This window comes from Vipera berus (genome assembly GCF_964194415.1).
Source record: "Vipera berus genome assembly, chromosome: 7".
Taxonomy (NCBI): Eukaryota; Metazoa; Chordata; class Lepidosauria; order Squamata; family Viperidae; genus Vipera; species Vipera berus.
The window spans coordinates 37545164-37565202 of NC_138209.1; the positions used below are offsets into that span (position 1 = coordinate 37545164).

The 20039-nt window shown below is 41.0% G+C and overlaps 1 protein-coding gene across 1 annotated transcript in view; it reads right to left on the reverse strand.

Moving 5' to 3' along the window:
• HSPA4L (heat shock protein family A (Hsp70) member 4 like) overlaps positions 1-19601 on the reverse strand; it is a 42522-nt gene extending 22921 nt beyond the window's left edge. Inside the window, exons 1-10 of the mRNA XM_081332519.1 lie at positions 19179-19601; positions 16539-16596; positions 12980-13120; positions 12472-12594; positions 11070-11169; positions 9765-9898; positions 8855-9099; positions 8695-8771; positions 4829-4980; positions 4309-4415 (exon numbers count right to left, since the gene is read on the reverse strand). Of these exons, the coding sequence (XP_081188645.1) occupies positions 4309-4415; positions 4829-4980; positions 8695-8771; positions 8855-9099; positions 9765-9898; positions 11070-11169; positions 12472-12594; positions 12980-13120; positions 16539-16596; positions 19179-19285 (1244 nt within the window). The 5' untranslated portion in view covers positions 19286-19601. The remainder of the gene's footprint in view (positions 1-4308; positions 4416-4828; positions 4981-8694; positions 8772-8854; positions 9100-9764; positions 9899-11069; positions 11170-12471; positions 12595-12979; positions 13121-16538; positions 16597-19178) is intronic.
• Between the last annotated feature and the right edge of the window lie 438 nt (positions 19602-20039).

Sequence of the window (20039 nt, forward strand, 5' to 3'; positions counted from 1 at the left end):
AACAAATAATGAGAATAGGAAAGCAGTCACAATATATCTTGTGATACTAATTACCTGAAGCCTAGAATTAAAGATTTTAAATCTTAAAACTGATTACTTCCATATTATCATTATGTATAGTCAATAATTCACAATAAACCATCCATTATGGATCTTAGATATTTTCACAAAATAAGAATTTTGAGAGGAAGTTACATAGCTGAACATTCAATATTAATTTAGAGAAACATTCATTCGGGGAAAAATGGCCCTACATGTAGTCAGTATACAACATCTGAAGTACTCTACGTTCATAACTGTTACCTTTAAAGATAAGCTACGATATGTACAACTCAAGACTTAGACATCTAACACTTAAATCTATAGGAAGATGAGAGGAATTCATTTAAAAATTAACTGCAGTGGCCTTCACTTGCAAGTCTTTGCAATTAACAAGCAGTGTGCATGCGCACGGACACATACATGCACTTAAACACAGATGAGGACGAAAGACAGTCATTTTTAGAATGTGCTGTATCAGTATTTTAAAAGCTGCAGCTCAACAATGGGGTCTCCTTCATAGACATATTGTGTTTTCCTCCAGTGTTTATATAGTTGCATTCTATGCATTATAACAATGACAGAACTCTGCCTAAGTGATGAATCCAGTGACTAGTGTAGTCTGTACAGTTTTAATGTGAGATAATTTAAGGGCAATAATAATTTAATATTGATTGGAGAATTCCCCTACCATGGAATTTTCCCTTCATGCTAGAGTCACTTGCTGGTTAAGAAAAACAATTACCGCTGTCCTTATTGTATGATGTTACATGTAACAGAGACCAATGACAGACTAGACGCAGGGGTGTCAAACTCAATTTCATTGAGGGCCGCATCAGCATTGGGGTTGCCCTCAGGGGGCCGGGTGGGTGTGGCTAGAGTGTGTATGGCCTACTGGGTGGGCATGGCCAGCTCTACATCGTTCGCATCAAGGGGGCCTGGGCAGGAGTGGGACAGATCTGAGGGTCTCTGGCAGAAGGAGGGTCTCTGGGCCAGGGCCAAGGCGGGGGGGGCGTTCCCTCACTGTTTCCAGGATAGCTTCGCGGACCGCATGAAACTACTTCACGGGCCGGATCTGGCCCCCGGGCCTTGTGTTTGACATGTCTGGACTAGAGCCACCTTTCAAGCTGATGGGTCCCTGGAGTACCAGAAGGAAAGGACAACTCCAGCAGCAAGTGCTTATAATCATAATAGTAAAGTTGGAAGGGACCTTGGAGGTCATCTAGTCCAACCCCGTGCTCAGGCAGGAAACCCTATACCATTTCAGACAAATGGTTGTCCAGTCTCTTCTTAAAAGCTTCCAGTGTTGGAGCATTCACAGCTTCTGGAGGCAGGTTGTTCCACTGGTTAATTGTTCTGTCAGGAAGTTTCTCCTTAGTTCTAGGTTGCTTCTCTCCTTGATTAGTTTCCATCCGTTGCTTCTTGTCCTGCCTTCAGGCGCTTTGGAGAATAGTTTGACTCCTTCTTTGTGGCAACCTCTCAGATATTGGAACACTGCTATCATGTCACCCCTAGTCCTTCTCTTCATTAAACTAGACGTACCCAATTCCAGCAGCTGTTCCTTATGTTTTAGCCTCCAGTCCCCTAATCATCTTTGTTGCTCTTCTCTGTACTCTTTGCAGTCTCAACATCTTTTTTACATCGTGGTGACCAAAACTGGATGCAGTATTCCAAGTGTGGCCTTACCAAGGCATTGTAAAGTGGTATTAATACTTCACATGATCTTGATTCTATCCCTGTTAATGCAGCCTAGCACTGTGTTGGCTTTTTTGGCAGCTGCAGCACACTGCTGGCTCATATTTAAGTGATTGTCCACTAGGACTCCGAGATCCCTTTCACAGTTACTACTATTGAGCAAGGTACCCCCTATACTATACCTGTACATTTGGTTTTTCTTGCCTAAATGTAGAACCTTACTTATTTCACAACTGAATTTCATTTTTTTAGATAGCGCCCAGTGTTCAAGTCTGTCCAGATCCTCCTGTATCTTAAGCCTGTCTTCTGGAGTGTTATGGCTAGAAATAGCCTGTGAAGTATGTATAAATAGCACTGGAATAGGCAAAATAGCATCCATCCCTTAAGGAAGAAAAAGTATAGACACACATGGGAAAAGCAGCATAAAATCTACATTCACACTTGTCCATATGGCCAGACTGAGCTAGAGTTTGATGGAAAACCCTACTTTAAATTCAAAAAGGTAAATCTAACTTTAAATTGGTTCTGCAGGTGCATTGGGGATGAACTGAAGACAATGAGGTTACATAAACTAGTTAGCAAAGTACATGGCAGAGTTAGTAAGACATGAGGATAAATCCAATATATTCCCTTAGTTCTCTCGCATCTCTAGAATAGCCAGGGAAAGAGGAGAGGTATTGATGAAATCATCAGGTGGGGATGTTGTTCTTGGTGTCACGGGCAGCATTTCTCCTCCTCCAAACACGGCGAGTTGAGTTGATGCCAAAGAGCTTGATTTTGGTCTCAGCTGACCACAACACTTTCACCCAGTTCTCCTCTGAAACATTCAGATGTTCATTGGCAAACTTCAGATGGGCCTGTACATGAGCTTTTTTGAGCAGGGGAACCTTGTGGGCGTTGCAGGATTTCAGTCCTTCTCGGTGTAGTGTGTTACCAATTAATTTCTTGGTGACTATGGTCCCAGCTGTCTTGAGATCATTGACAAGATCCTCCCGTGTTGTTCTGGGCTGATTCCTCATCATTCTCACGATCATTGAAACTCCACAAGGTGAGATCTTGCTTGGAGCCCCAGGCCGAGGGAGACTGAGTTATTTTGTATTTCTTCCATTTGCGAATAATCGCACCAATTGTTGTCACTTCTCACCAAGCTGCTTGGCGATAAGTCTTGTAGCCCATTCCAGCCTTGTGCAGGTCTACAATCTTGTCCCTGACATCCTTGGACAGCTCTTTGGTCTTGGCCATGGTGGAGAGTTTGGAATCCGATTGCTTTTGTGGACAGGTGTCTTTTATACAGGTAACAAGCTGAGATTAGGAGCACTTCCTTTAAGAGAGTGCTCCTAATCTCAGCTCGTTACCTGTATAAAAGACATCTCAGAGCCAGAAATCTTGCTGACTGATAGGGAATCAAATATTTATTTCATTCATTAAAATGCAAATCAATTTATAACTTTTTTGAAATGCATTTTTCTGGATTTTCTTTTTTCTGTCTCTCACTGTTAAAATAAACCATTAAAATTATAGACTAATCATTTCTTTTCAGTGGGCAAATATACAAAATCAGAAAGGGATCAAATACTTTTTCCCTCATTGTAAACATTAAAGTTCATGACAGTACAATTAGAAAAATACTAAGCAAGTATGGTTTGCTTGGAAGGAAAGAACATGGCAGCACTGCTCAGGTTTGCAAAGTTGCATCTTAATAAATCATAAGACTTCTGGAATATTGTCCTTTGGACAGAGACTAAAGTGAGATGTCCGGTCATAATGCCATGTCTGGTGAACCAAACACAGCATATCAACACAAACATCTTATAGCAACCATCAACCACAGTGGTGGGGTGATGATCTGAATTGAACAAGTGGGCTTGTTGAACTGAAAAAAGCCCTCCTGTTATAAACAAGATTATTTCAAATTATTGCTGCTAAAGGTGGCTCTACAAGCTATTGAATCTTCATTTTGGCTTTCTTTTTTTAAAATAAATGATGACATGGTGTAATATGTCATGTGTGGTTGTTCATTTAAGCTTGCATTGCCTACTCTTAAGAACTGCTAAGGACCAGATGGATTTTACTATGTCCTGATATGTAACACCATAAAACTCAAAGAGCATGTACTTTCTTTTTCACATCCGTATCTTTCTGAGAACTTAGAATAAATACAGTTAAGCTTCAAAATTATTATATCCCAATGCACAATAGTTATAATGCCTTCTCATCCTTCAATGAGCATGAATTTCATATTCATAGAAAAGATGAAATGAGAACGCCTTATTTTTGCCTAAATGAATGTTGGAAATGCTCACTAAAAGAAAAGAGAGAAGAATGCTTACCACAACGGGAATACCAAAAAATTTGTGGGACTCTCTCTCCAGGGAAAATAGAAACATGAGGAATTGTATTTCTTTACAAAATAAAGAAATTATGTAAGTTTTTTCATGGTTAAATCAGTGGACTTGTTTATAAGTCATCCAAATAATATACCTGTACAAAGTTAACAAATGGCAAATCTAACCTACTTTTGTTTATATACTATCTACTTAGTTCTTTCATATTTTTAAATCTCAAAACTCTTACCCTGTTCCTTCCTCATAAGATGATTGCCACCTCATAGTAATTGAGTAAGGAACAACATCTGTGATGGAAAATTCACGGACTTTAAATGCTGGGGACAGAATTGCACACTAGAAAAGAAATGGAATATCACTCACACGTGTCTGGTACACATTTATTTTATTTATGAAGTACTAGTCAACTACATTTTAACTTCACAATTAGAAAGCCTAAGAAAATTTGTTGTAGCAAAATCAATGTTCTTAAAGACAACTAGCAACTTTTTTTTTGTGACCAGAAAAATCATACAAGAGATGCGACATTGCTCACAAACAGAGCTTAGCTGTTTCAGAGAATAGATTCAGGATTAGTCAAAATGATGAATTAAAAATACAAAAAGGTTAAAATCTGTTAGTTAAGTAACTGTGTTACCTTCAATTCCTTAATGTGAAGATTAATGAAATTATAGCATGCTTCTTTTGATAAATTTGCAAGGCCAAAGACATTTAAGTAGTAATACTGAACAGAAAAACAGTTAACACACCTGTAACGCACAACCTCTTGCAACAGCTTCATCTGCATTTAATGTGGTACTTATCTCTTTACATAAAAATTTGCAAATCTGTTCTTTCACAGCTGGAATACGAGTTGCTCCACCCACTATTTCTACACTGTAAATATCTTCACGTTGTAGTTCTAGGAGACAAATGGGAGATTATTTGTTTTTATGGATGAGAAATATAATCAGTTTTAGACGGAATGGATTCACTTGGTGGAGAGACTGCAAGTAGTTTCTTTACCATACATTGGTATGTCTCTTCTGTTAACATTAAAACCTTATCTTCTTTTCTGAATACATGTGGAAATTTTGTTTTAAAAATGTATTTACCATTCTTATAGGTAATAGGGCTCTAAATTTAAGTATTAAATAAACATGCCAAAATAACACAGTGAGAAATTAATGCCACATATAACATAGGAAGCTATCTGCTAGGTCCCAGAACCTAGCAGAAGTGAATACATAACTTAAATAACAAAATTAAGAATGGTATAGTGTATAGCAGAGGTCCTCAACCTTTTGGGCACCAGGGACTGGTTCTGTGGAGAGAGGTTTTTCTGCAGACTGGAGGGCATGTGGTTTCATGTACTGCCTGTATCCTGCGGATGGGGCTTTGCTTGTTTGTGGTTTCTGGAATGCCGCGGACCGGTGCCGGTCCATGGTTGGGGACCCCTGATGTGTAATACTAAATTGGCAGTGAGGATTAGCAGGTGGCAAAAGGCTATTTGATCTGTTCAATTTCATTAACAAAGACTAAAAGACTCCCCCAAAATGGTTTATATCAGGGCTTTTCAACCGGTGGTGGTACGCGAGCACCTGGCTGATGGTACGTGGCATCGTCTTCCTCCCTACCCTGCTCCACTCACTTGCTGCTGGAAAATATGCTGCTTGGCCGCGGCCTGCAGGAACCCTACCGAGGCCGTGCGAAGAGGGCAGGCACAGCAAGGCCCCGCCCTCCCCAGTATCGAGGCCGCCAGACAGCTGGGAGCACTGGTATCTTCTCACCACTGCCACCGACCAGCTGAGGGTCTCGGCGGCCCGGCCCCAGCGAACAGCCGGAAGCATCGGCTGGGAGCACCGGCAGCCCCGCACGTCTCTGCCAATCAGCTGGGCGCTCCAGAGGTTGGAACTCCCACTCGCCAACTAGCTGTTCTCTCCACCCGGCCTACTGCGATTTCCCAATGCCCCTGCTGTGCCTAGGGGAGGATCGTGGGTGTTTTCGGGGGGGGGGAGTGTTTCAGCCAGTTCCTTTCCTCCCTTGTCCTGAGCAGGATAGGGTGAACTTTCCTCCTGCCTGCTTTGCTTTTGCCCAGTTTAGCGCTTTTGTGCAAAGTTTAATGCTTCGATTCCTTCTAGGTCCGTATTATGGCTTTTCCACACCCTAATCCTCCGGCAGTCTATTTTTGGGAGTTTTTCCTCTCTCCCCCCCTGCCTTTGCCGCATACCGTAGTTGTGCTATTTTCACCCCACAAGGCACGTGCCTAAGCTGTGCAATCTGTGGTGAGAGGTCCCACGGCTCTTAAATCCACTAAAAATTCTGCCTGAATCGGCTGGGTTTCCCCCCCCCCACACAAACACACGACTGACCTCTTTCCCAGGAACACCAGATCCAAAGTGCCTATTACGTTGCTGAAGGAATCCAGAGAGGCTTATAATAAGCTGTATGGGACTAATAGCTGAAAATGGGATCTTTAGCGGGGGGGGGTGTTGCAAGGGAAAACAACCGTCTGATCCAGGGGCCTGTGGGGGAGTGAAATTGGTATCTTCTCTGAAGAGGCTATTATGTAAGTTTATTCATGGGGGAGGGGGGAAGAGCAAAATGGCACCTCTGTTTTCTGTTGCTACCAGATGGTGTTCCTTTGAAGGGAAGGGACCAAAACCTGCTGCAACCACCCAGCAGAGGGGCGAGGGGGAAATAAAAACCAAACACCTCCCCACCCCACCCCTGCTGCCAATCCTCAACAGAAATGCTCACAAGAATGAAAACCTCGGGTGGGCAGACAGGTGTCTTGCTCGACTGTGGCTAGGGGAGCACTTTTTTCAGTGCCATTATAACTTCGAACAGTCAATAAGCGAACTGTTGTAAGTCGAGGACTACCTGTACTTCATCACTTTTTTCCTTTTTTGGGGGGTCATCAAGTTTTTGACACCTTGCTAGGCGACTGGTGGTACTTGGATGTTGCCATATCCTAAAATTGGTACAATGAGTGAAAAGGTTAAAAAGCCTTGGTTTATATGCCTTCCTTTGCTCTCTCAAGGAGTAATTAAACAGAAGGTAAGCAGATATATTGAATAAACTTGTCTCTAATACTAACTTTTGTTTTTCAGCCACAGGCTTTACGTTCTTAGGATTTCTGATGTTCAGGTTGCAAATGTTCATGTTTTCAAACAAAAACTGATATCCAGTAAAAAAAAATCTAAGGTTTATGAGAACCCCAACTTCTGTAGAAATGGGCATATTTTAACAAAAATTAAGCAACTCTAGGATGGAGCCTCAAAACAGTTTCATAGAATATGTTCAGTGGCCATGAAATGCTCAGTGGTTGTTTGAGCAAAATTTAAGACTGTAATGAAACTAGAATCCTAGAAAAAGAAGCATTTCACATTGCAATATTTTAATGCAATTCACTTGTTTTGATCTACTTTGATTTCTACTTCTATTATGATTACTATTGGAATAGAAAAAAATTAAATAACTTATGAGAAAATGCTTGTCTTCATCCAGATAGCCTACACTTAAACAATTATCAATGGAAAAAAGAACCATCAGTATATTAAATGAGCTTTGTGGCCATCTGGAAACTGGATACACAGATGTCCTATAGGACCTATACCGAACGTATTCAATATAACCAGGAATTAAATTCAAAGCAGTGTGCTCTGCTGGTACATGGTACATTAAGTAATGGGCCAATACAGATAGTGAGAACTCCCATTCAACAAATGAACTATAGTAAACTAGTGACTATTGAAAAGTTTAAAATATAAAGTAAGTTTTCTTTTTTTCTTAGTTTTGATTGTTTTCATCCTCTACTGTAGGTTTTATGCTGGCTACATGACTACACTATCCTAATCTCTACAATGTCTATGAATCCCAAGGACCTGTTACTTAATTCTAAGACTCTTTTCTTGCAACTCATGATTTTGGTGGCTTATTCAATGTTAGATCTGAATCTGTAGGTGTGCAGTCTAGCTCTCCTTTCCCAATCTTCTATTGAATTTTCCTTCCAGCACATTTTCTATTTTTGCCAAATCAACAGAGTATCGAAACAAAATTATGTATATGGGTTAGGACTCTGTCTGTCTGCTTGTCTGTTAGCACGATCACAGTCTAAAAACTAAATACAACAGGATCAAATTTGGTATGAAGAACTGGAAAAAAAAGAAAGATCAAGTTCAAAAATAGGCTGGCTCAGACCAGGAACTACAGCATAAAAAAAAAAATCCACAAATTTTCCCCTTATGGAAAAGGCAATTGGGCAGCTGCTCAACATATTACCAATTCCTACAATCTTACAATCCTTCCTCCCTGTCACATGACACAGAGCAAAACTATTATTTGCGGATAAAAAAATTCTAGAAGTCACATTTGCATGTTTTTCCTAACTTGTTTGCTTTCTTGCCTATTATAGTGGATGGCATTTTTCTATCTAATTATTTTCTTCCCTCTTCTTAGCTTCTTTTCTGTACTTGATAGAATCACGCACTCAACTTTCTAATACCAAGGTATTATTTTTCAATTTTTATAGACATTAAATAATTGAAGAATATTCAATGTGATAGGCATGACCTACAGTAGCAAGCAGAAATCTTTATATTAAATACTGTATAATGTTGCAGCATTTACTTACTAGCTTGTTCCATCACTGCTCTCAGAGGAGGTTCTACTCTGGCCAGAAGAGGTGCACACAGTTGTTCAAACTGAGCCCTATTTTGAGAAAATAATATTAAATATTTCAGGCATATAAATGGTTATCTCATAATTTCCACTTTATACATTGAATATGATACCTGTTCATTTTGCTAGAGACATCAACGTCATTCATAAAGCATTCTATGTTTACTGGAAGATCAGAAGTATTTGCACTCATCAGCTTCTTCAGTTTTTCACACTCCTGGTATAATCGTAGCAATGCTCGACCATTGTCCTTAACATTAAGTTTATATTTGATCCTGAATTCTTCACAAAAATGATCTACCAAAGCATCATCAAAGTTTCTACCACCCAAAACGGGATCAAATGCAGTAGCAAGTACCTATGAAATTAAACACAATAAGAATGGTAAAAGCAATAAAGAAAAAAATCCTAATGCAGTGTCCGTGTATGAATCATCATCAGCATTATTAATCTTCAATTTGATTCACAGTCTGGGACTGATAAAAACTTAACAGTTCTAACCAAGGATCTAAGAGCAGTTAAGGCAATGTCTGAGTATAAAGGCAATTCCGAGCAAGGTGGTTTTTTGCAAAGTCAGAATATTCAAGTCTAATTAAGTTCAAAATTTCCATGTATCTAGGCAGCCATTTGGGTATTGCTTCAAAGGCTCCTATTACTTGGTACAACTGTTGATTTCCATAATCCTCAACTTCAATTTGCAAATCACAATATTTTGTTTTTTCTAGCTGTTTCTATTCAATTCTGGTATTGCAATATGAATGAACCACACTTCCCCCCCCCACAATAGTGATGTCAGATGCGTTGTGGGCCAGATGTCTGTTCAGATTCAAAAGTCCCACAGGATCTTGACTTGGTCATTTTCAAGAACTTTGTTTTTGTTATTATATCAGAAAAAGTTCCAAGCACAGCTATGAGGCAATATATGTTTTATTTCTGGTATGTTATTGCTCATATTTATTTTGGGATTGAGCTTATTGTTTATCCTGTTTTATCATTCTTATTTATGTTGTTTCAAGAATTTACCTTCAATTTTCCTTTGTTAAAAGCACAAACAGAAATCTGGTAGGCAGAATGTCCCATGTCTACAAAAACCACATTCCTTGGTCTCTCCTCTGGGGCTGGTAGATCCTGTTTATAAATTCCATAAGCTAAAGCAACTGCAAGAATTAAAGAGTAAATTCTATTAAGTAGAAAAGCTTTAAAATAATTTACAGAATTCCGAAAAACCAAGTAAAATGAAGGAAGCATACTTTTTTTTGCAGGTTGTTTAATAAGGTCTTCTAACATCAGAACCAATTAGCTTCAAAATATTGGTTGCACTGTAACTAGTTATGTGCAAAAATATTATCCTGACTACTTTTGGAACATAATAAACCAGTCCGATATACTGAAACTTCATACGCTTGGAAAAAATGGAATGGGAAACAATGATATATTTCAAGATGGAACAGTTTCACATATCTTGGTAATTTACCACTGTGTATCTATTTTTTTTAAAAAGAAATCAATTAGCTTTAAGGAAACAATACTGTTTGATCATTTTAAAACATTATGAAACTTTGACTTAACCGTTTCTTTTAAGGAAAATGGTTTAATATTTTTTTCCTGCCAGTCCTTTATCCTTGTGCTTGGCAATTGACATTTGCTAAATTATTTTATTAAACCAGATATACAGTATTCTATTAATAAAGTTTGAGAGAGCTTTCACATCTCAAGGCTGATCCAAAATAGTCAAAATACCATTTTTCTTTTTATATTGTCAAATTATAAGCTATTCCAAAACATTCATTTCTCTTATGTTCTAACGATATTTATTACAAACTCATTGAAATTACTTATAGTTAAAAATGGCACAATTTGAAGAATTTACCTCACTCATAAAACTAAAAAACTTTTCCTCTTGCAGTCTTTCTTTATAAAAATGGCGAGGAAACAACAGTGCACATATTTAAATCAAATAATTTGTGGTACATTATTAATATCTCATTTACGTACACAAATAAAGCCAATTTTCTACCTTGGAGTCAAAAGCAATATGAATATTTCTTTATTAAATGCTATCCTAGAAATATTATGGTATTAGTCATATTGAATTTATTGTGGTGGATAGATTTCTGAATAGATATGCATTAATGTTGCTCCAAGATTTACAATACTTATTTTAGTAGAAACCACTTATACTGGAGAAAGGTTTATTTGTGAGTAAGGTACTTCAGTATTTAGTTGTATACTGTATAATCTTATTAGATTGTTATGTAATATCATTTGACTCAGATTTGAATTTGATTAAAAAGCAAAACTGCTATAACAAGTAAAATATAAATTTACCTGCTGTAGTTTCATTCATTAGTCTCAAGCAATTTAAACCTGCCACTTGCACTGCTGCTATAACAGACCTTCTCTCGGCATCAGTAAAAAAGCTTGGGATCTGTAGAAAAATGTTTTCTATTAAATTAATTTCACCATATTCATCTTTCTAATGAGTTTTCTACAAGACAAATGGCTTATGCCATTACAAAAATGTAAATTATAAGTGGAATATGCAATTTAAATATATTTATGCCAATTAATCCAATGTTTCAGTATTAATAGGCTAATTAAAATGTACAATAAGACATATTTCCAATGGATTAATTTGAAATAATTTTATGGCTCTATGAGGCCCTGAATCAAATTAGATCTCAATGCTGCAGAAAGGCATATAGATCTCAATGCTGCAGAAAGGCTTTTTCACAAAATGCCAGGTTGGGAAGAGAAAGGGACCTGAGTAGCAGTCTACATTTCAATATCAAGAAATGGTTCGTGGATAGCCCTGTACATATATAGTTAGTTCTTGATCTGCAACCACCACTGAGCCCAAAATTTCTAGTGCTAAACGAGATATCTGTTGAGTGAATTTTGCCCCATTTTACGACCTTTCTTGCCACAGTTGTTAAGTGAATTACTGTAGTCATGTTAGTAACACAGTTGTTAAGTGAATCTGGCTTTCCCATTGACTTTTGTCAGAAGGCTGCAAAAGATGATCACATGACACTGGGACACTGCAACCATCATAAATATAAGTCAGTTGTCAAGTATCGGAATTCTGATCATGTGATCGTGGGGACGCTGCAATGGTAGTAAATGTGAAAAATGGTGATGTCTGTTTTTTCAGAGCCATTGTAACATTGAACTGTCTCTAAATAAATTGTTATGAATCAAGGATTACCTGTAATGCCTGAAACAAGCCCTCTATCTGCAACAAATGTAAGCTGATAACTAATTAAGCAACTTAGGTTAACTTAATGTATTATATAGTAATTAGGTTTCTTGCAAAATAATGTTATCAACAATATATGTGAGTTTCATGATGTGCTGGGCACAAAACAATGGAGAGGGCACAATGTGAATTATTTCAGCACATGTGATCAACATCCTAAACCTATATGTCTGAATTTGGGCAGACTTCAGCTTATAAAGTGTCTACTATGTATGCAACTGTTTACTGTTTACACATTTCTGCAAGCATTGTCAGTAACTGAGAAATCAGAAAAGAATATTCTAGAGAACAAAACTTTATTACTTTATAATTTAATATTGTGAGCTGCCCAGAGTTGTGAGATGAGCGGCAAACAAACCAAATCAAATAAATAATAGGGCTGTCTTTCCAGGAACATGTTATAATCTAATCATTCCAAATGTCATATAACATTATTATTTTGTAAGTACCTATATCATTATAAAAACTTACGGAAATGACACAATCTGCTACAGGCTTTTTAAGTGCATTTTCTGATGTCTCCTTAAGCTTAACTAATAGCATACCAGTAACTTGTTCAATAGCAAATAATCTCTCTTCATCCAAATATCGTACCTAGAGTTTAAAAAATACCTAAATTAATAACGAACTAGAATACATAGTAGGCACTCATGTTGACAGAGATGTAACACTTGTTTTATTTTTTCCATCAGCAAATTCTATTTAGTGAGATACGTTAGAACAGGGATCCCTAACTCTTGGGCTGTTGGCCTGTTCAGAACCGGGGCACGGAAGCGGCAGGTGAGCATGTGCAAATGGAGCTCTGTGCATGCATTCACTCACTGCTCATGCATAACCATTCCCTCTCCCTCTCCCCCTCAATAGTCCACGAAGCTGAAAAGGTTGGTTGGGGAACGCTTTGTTAAAAGGATCAGATCTTATCATTTATTGTTCTGTATATTCTGATAGTAGGCATCAAAAGAGAAGGTACCATGCTCACCTTCACTCCTACACTCCCATTCGGTAATTTCTGAAGCTCATACGGCACTTTTTCTTTCTCAGACTTTATAAAGGGATCATTAAATGCTCTTCCATGCAGCTTTTTAAATCCATGTAACGTATTCTTAATATTTGTAATAATCTGTCAAATAATATTAAGGTATTAATTTTGCATGCTCTTATTAAAATTCCTTTCATTACAGTTTTTCAATACTTTTATTAATTTAATAGTAGTAAAAATATTCCATTCTTATTATGCATTTCTAATTTATTTATTTATTTATTTATTTATTAGTTTTTATAAACCGCCCTTCTCCCGAGGGACTCGGGGCGGTGTACAGAGGAAGGAAGGTATACAGATCGAACAATAAAAATAATAAGAAACACTAATGAACACAAACTGGGACCCCAATTAACGCTATCATGCCAGGCCAGCCTGCTGAAACAGGAAAGTTTTTAAGTCGCGACGGAAGGTACGGAGGTCAGGGGCCATCCGGATTTCTGATGGTAAGGTGTTCCAGAGGGCTGGCGCACCCACTGAGAATGCCCTCCCCCTGGGGGCCACCAGCCGACATTCCTTGAGCGGTGGCACCCTGAGGAGGCCCTCTCTGTGGGAGCGCACAGGACGGTGGGGTGCTGACATCGGCAGAAGGTGCTCCCGAAGGTAGTCCGGACCCATGCCATGTAGGGCTTTGTAAGTCATCGTTAGCACCTTGAACTTCACACGGAAGGCAGCCGGAAGCCAGTGCAGCGCACGGAGGAGAGGTGTGATATGGGAGTATCGGGAGGCTCCCAAGAGTGTCCGTGCCGCCGCACTTTGCACCAGTTGAAGCTTCCGAGTGGATCTCAAGGGCAGCCCCATGTAGAGAGCGTTACAATAGTCTAGGCGAGATGTCACAAGGGCATGGGTGACTGTACGTAAGGAATCCAGGTCCAGATAAGGCCGTAGTTGGCGAATTAGTCGAACCCGGGAGAAGGCCCCCTTGGTCACAGCTCCAATGTGGTCTTCCAGGGAGAGCTGCGAGTCTAGGAGGACACCCAGGTTGCGGGCCCTATCAACAGGGGGAAGTAACTTGTCCCCAATGTTAAGCAGTGGGACGTTCTGAATCTCCTGGTTTCCCGGTACGTACAGCCATTCAGTCTTGTCCGGGTTCAGTTGAAGCCTGTTTCTCCCCATCCATTCCCGGACCGCTTTCAGGCAGCGGGACATCACGTCTAGGGCATCACTGATATTGTTTGGAGTTGAGATAAAAAGCTGGGTGTCATCAGTATACTGATGGTACCCTACTCCAAAACTGCGAATGATCTCACCCAGCGGTTTCATGTAGATGTTGAACAGGAGAGGCGAGAGGACCGACCCCTGAGGGACTCCGCAAGCGAGAGGCCTCGGGGTCGACCTCTGTCCCCCTGTCAGCACCGACTGCGAGCGACCCTGGAGAAAGGAGGAGAACCAACGCAGAACCGTGCCTCCCACTCCCAGTCCCCTGAGGCGTCGCAGCAAGATACCATGGTTGATGGTATCGAAAGCCGCCGAGAGGTCTAATAAGACTAGGACAGAGGAATGGCCCCTGTCCCGGGCTCTCCAGAGATCATTCATCAGAGCGACCAATGCCGTCTCCGTGCTGTAGCCCGGCCTGAAACCCGATTGGTACGGGTCTAGATAAACCGCTTCATCCAGGATCTGAGGAAGTTGGTGCGCCACCACGCTCTCAACAACCTTCGCAAGGAAGCGAAGATTGGAGACTGGACGAAAGTTATTCAAAGAGGATGGGTCCAAGGTGGGCTTCTTGAGGAGAGGTCTCACCACCGCCTCCTTCAAGGCGGTGGGGAAGTGACCCTCACTCAGAGAAGCAGAGATGACCGCTAGGAACCAGCCTCGTGTCGCCTCTCGAGCTGCATAGGCCAGCCAGGAAGGGCACGGGTCCAGTAAGCATGTGGAGGAGCTTAACCTTCTCATAATCCTGTCCACTTCCTTAGGAGTTACAGGATCAAATTCTTCCCAGATGACGTCGACAAGACTGTCCATGTCTTGTTCTTCCATCTCAGCCCAGTTGGAGTCCAGACCAGTTCGAATCCGAGCGATTTTATCCAGCAGATATTGACCAAATTCCTCGGCTCGACCCTGCAAGGGTTCCTCCCTCACCTCTTGGTTTAATAGGGAGCGAGTCACCCTGAACAAGGCAGCTGGGCGATTATCTGCGGACGCGATGAGGGTGGAAAAGTAGTTGGATTTTGCCACCCTTATCGCAGCGAGATAAGACCTGGTGAGGATTCTTAGTCGCAATCGGTCGGATTCGGATCGACTGGACCTCCAACGGCTCTCTAGGCCCCGTCTCCGACGCTTCATCTCCCGGAGCTCCTCGGTGAACCATGGGGCTCGCTGGGATCTGCGCCGGGTCAGAGGCCGCAAGGGTACAACTCGGTCCAGAGCCTCCGTGGCTGCCTTTTCCCAGGCTTCCACTAAGGCTTCCGCCGAGCTGTGAGCAGGGGGTGCATGCGAGTCCCTAAGCGCTGCCTGGAACTTATCAGGGTCCATTAGGCGCCTAGGGCGGTACCATCTGACTGGCACCGTGCACCCACGGTGGGGGGTGGCAAGGGGGAAGTCTAGCCGCAGGAGGTGGTGATCGGTCCATGACAGGGGCGTAACAGTTGTGGCACCCCCACCGACATCATCACGCCACCGTCCAGACAAGAACACCAAGTCTGGGTTGTGGCCTCTCTCATGAGTCGGCCCAGAAATTATTTGCAACAGGTCCATGGCCGTCATGGAAGCCATGAACTCCCGAGCCAGTTCGGACGATCCTCCCAGGGACGGTAGATTAAAGTCGCCCAAGACCATGAGTCTTGGGAATTCAACCACCAACTCTGAGAGGACATCGAGTAGCTCGGGTAGGGCCGCCGCTGCACGATTAGGTGGTAGGTACGCCAGCAGCAGACCCAGCTGCGCCCCTGGGCCGAATCTCAGTAGGAGAGACTCACACCCGACCATCTGAGGGACGGTGGTCTCTCGCGGGCTAAGGGATTCCCTGATGATAACTGCCACTCCCCCGCCCCTCCCATGAGCCCGGGGCTGGTGCAGTACCTGGAAACCTGGCGGGCAGAGGTCAACCAGAGGAACACCCCCCTCTGGGCCCAGCCAGGTTTCCGTGATGCAGGCCAGGTCCGCATGCTCACTCTCCAATAGGTCACGAATGAGGTGAGCTTTGTTGGCTGCGGACCTTGCATTCAGGTAGACCAGCCTCAGCATGGGAGGGTGCGCACCTTTGCTCCCGGGTCCTCCGGGGGAGAACAGAGGGTCGGAGCGTCTCACCGCCTTTACAGAGCGGAGATGACACTCCCGGTGACGATACGGCCCTCTGTCTGTGCACCTTAGTATTGTAAATAAAATTTTATTTTGTTTTATGCAAGACATAAATACCTAAGTTCATAGTGTACACTGGTGGTAATACTATCAATGCTTTTGATTTAAAAGGAGTTTTGTGAATAATTTTTTTGATAAAAAGAACTGCTGCTAAATAAAATGATAACTTTTACTGAAATAATAACTTATGTTTGTTTACCTGGCTTTTTGCTGCATTTCCAATAGTCCGGGCCTTGGATCCCAAAGATATACAAGCTCTGAAATACAAAAGATACTCTATACATGTGCATGAAGAAATCAAATTGTTACCTATACAGCTGTGAAAGACTCATCAATCTGAAAACAGAACAAAGGAGTTTGAAATTCCGGTATATATTAAGCATAGATATATATAAATTTCAGTCATGTGAACTAGACTGGAAAGTTTGTCTACAGAAGTTGAGCTTGATTTTAAAAAATCAATATAAAACAAATACAATATTTAATAATGGAAAGTGGTGATGTAAAGGAAGAAGCTAACCTAAATCTACAGAGCAGAGAACCCAACCATGAATCATAAACAGCCCCTTTGCAGAAGTAAATCTAATTTCACCAATATTTTTTCACCTTCATAAAATAAAAAATGACAATACAGAAAGTAGAATTTTCAAGGATATGTATAAGAATCAGCAATGTAAGTCACTGATAAGTAGCAATAACAGTAGCACTTAAGACTTATATACTGCTTCATAGTACTTTACAGCCCTCTCTAAGTGGTTTAGAGTCAGCATATTGACCTCAACAATCTGGGTTCTCATAAAATAAATGTTTTAACTGAATTAGATTTAAGGATAACCATGAATTATTGAATTTTAAAATGTTTGCAAATTATCCAAGATCCTAAAGTTCAAAGCAACAAGTTAAATTCTTATTATTTCTTTATACAACACTGTAAATTCCAGGAGTATAAAATAGCTATCAACCTCCAGCTATAGCAAAATAGCATCTTCGCAGTAGTAAAGACTGATAAGGCTGAGCAAAAGATAAGTTATTTTGAAGTCCTGTTTGATTTTTGGAATACATACCAAAAGAACAAGATGAATTTTGGGCTGATCCAACAAATACATAAATACATTCATTCATTCATTCTCTCTCTCTCATGCACATACAATCCATGTTTTTGCATACCCAATTCATTATCAGTTTTTGCTAAATTTAAAGAAAATAATAGCTGGAACATTTGGAATGGCAAATACTGTTTTTCAAAGGAACAAAGAATACAAAACAAATATTTGTGTGCTTTTGATTGTATAAATTTTCAATTCTGCTAAATCTACAAAGAGATGTTGCCCATTTATACTCCTGGTTGTAACCCATGGAAACAGGGAAGTGTGAACAAGTTTACCTACTCTACAATCATCTACGCATCATCTCTTCACAGGTACCACCCTCCATGCCTGATAGTTAAGTGAGGCAATAGAACAAGTAGTAACATGCCAGGCAAAAGGAAAAATGCTACAAAACAGAAAAGATGAAAGAAATACCGGGCAAACTTCTTTTACCCTATGTATCTTCTCATGTAACAGGCTTATTTCAAAGGCTGAATGTGCAAAAATGGTGCATATTACTGTGACCTGAATTGCCCTCAACTATAATACTTTTAAATGAAGAGATATGTTACAATCATTTTGAGATTCAGAAAGAAATGCCATATCATGGAATTGTTTGCAAAAACTTAAAAGCGCTTCTATTTCAATGCTACTGCGATGGATAGAAAATGGCAATGGGCAAAAGTAAAAAAATAATGTGGGATTAGTAGATACCATAATCTTCAGAATAGGAGTTCTTGTCATGGTTTTTAACAGAGCTACAATATTTTAGATGTGTAATTCTCATTTTTAAAGACGAGAAATGAGACCAGTAGAACAAAATAACACAACAATGGATATGTTTAAATAAATAAGAAAGAAATGTTTGTTAGCTTTTCTTGCTCATGGTGAATAAGTTTCAAATCTATCAACTGAAACTTACTGCTAAACCCAAACTTATTAAAGTGAAAAGAAGAAAAATCTTTTTGGAAAAGAGATAAAACCTTATTTCCTCAATCCAAAGCCACCAAAACTCTTATCTGATTCAGGAATGGGATTCTGGAAGTTGGAATTCTAACATATCTGGATAATGTCAGCACCGATGAGAACAAAAATTCAGCACTATGACATATGTTTCGCGTGAAAAATAGTGCCAAGATAATTCGAGGCCGTTTTAAGACTGATCCAAGACAATTCTGGAAAAGTTAGTCCTGACCTATCTCAATCTAACAATCTTCCGTATTTGGTGATTATAAACCTACTTGTAGCAGGACAGTTAAGAACCAGTTGGAGTTCCATACACCTAGCTAACTCAAAGCTGAGAAACGGTTAATTTGACAACACCGAACTCCCTTAGTACAGGATCCATGCTGATACACAGCAGCTTCTTTCCCAAGTTCATACATGACCATGAGCCATGTTTTAGGATGCTGCGTGAACCCACCTACTATGGGTTTGTAAACTATGATGACAGCTCATAATCGAGAGAGAGAGAGAGAGAGAGAGGGAGGGAGGGAGAGAGAGAGGGAGGGAGGGAGGGAGGGAGGGAGGGAGAGAGAAGCTTTATAATTCTAACCGGCCTTTCCCAACCTAATAATTTCCAGGTAGGCGGAGTAGCACCGGTCCGGGGGGGAAAGCTCCTTAAAAGGTTTCATAAGGCGGAGGCTAGCAGGGAAGGAGCCAACGGAAAGAGCACGAGCCGCCGTTAATCCCCCTAGAGAGGAGGAGGAGGCGGCTATTGCCCAAAGCACGTTTGGAAGGCTAAGACTCACGGGGTGCAGCGGTCGCTGTACTCATTGGCGATGGTCTCGATGCCGCCCCTTCGCGCCACCGCGATGTAGCAGTTCTGAAAGCCCAGGTCGATGCCCACCACCGACATGACTGCGGCGGGTGCGGTCCGCTTTCTTCCTCAGCTCTCCCTCCGCGTTACCGCGGCGGGCCCTCGCAGGGACAGCGCTGGCGGCGGGGAGACGGCACCTTCGGCGACTCGCTCGCTCGCTCGTTCTTCTCACTGCGGAGCAACGACCGTCAACCGGCACTTTCTCTCCTCTGCGCAGGCGCGGCTGATAGCCCTACCTACGAGGACGCCGCGAAATTCCGACTTGAACTTCGGCAGTTTCCGCGCGTCCTCGGGTAGCCTCCCGGAGTTCGAGAAAGATCTGGAATCCGGGTGAGAAGAGTGCGAAAGAGGCTTGTCTCCGTCGCCCTCTAAGGGCCAAAATCCGGAACTGCGGCTGCTGTCTTTTCGCCCTCGGAGGACCTCTTCTGAAGTACCGTCACGGAGGTCCAGAGCAGGAGAAGCGCGGAAATACGATTACAGGACAGTTTGCAGTTATAAGGCCCAAAATGATTAACATCCTATAAATATGTTACTTCCTTTGTATTTTACATCCCCGATTCCCGGATTGAATAGAACCCAGGAAAGAAATATGAAACCAACATCAAAAGAACAGATTGCTAAAGATGAATAGTACAGGTGTCAGAATAAGAAATAAAATATAAATAATTGGGATAGCTGCCTATCTTAAAACCAAACTGGGTGGCCCACAACCAAAAGAATTAAAAAATATACAAAGAATAAAAACAGTACAATGAAACAATTATCTTGTAAATGAGCATATACAAGACATGAA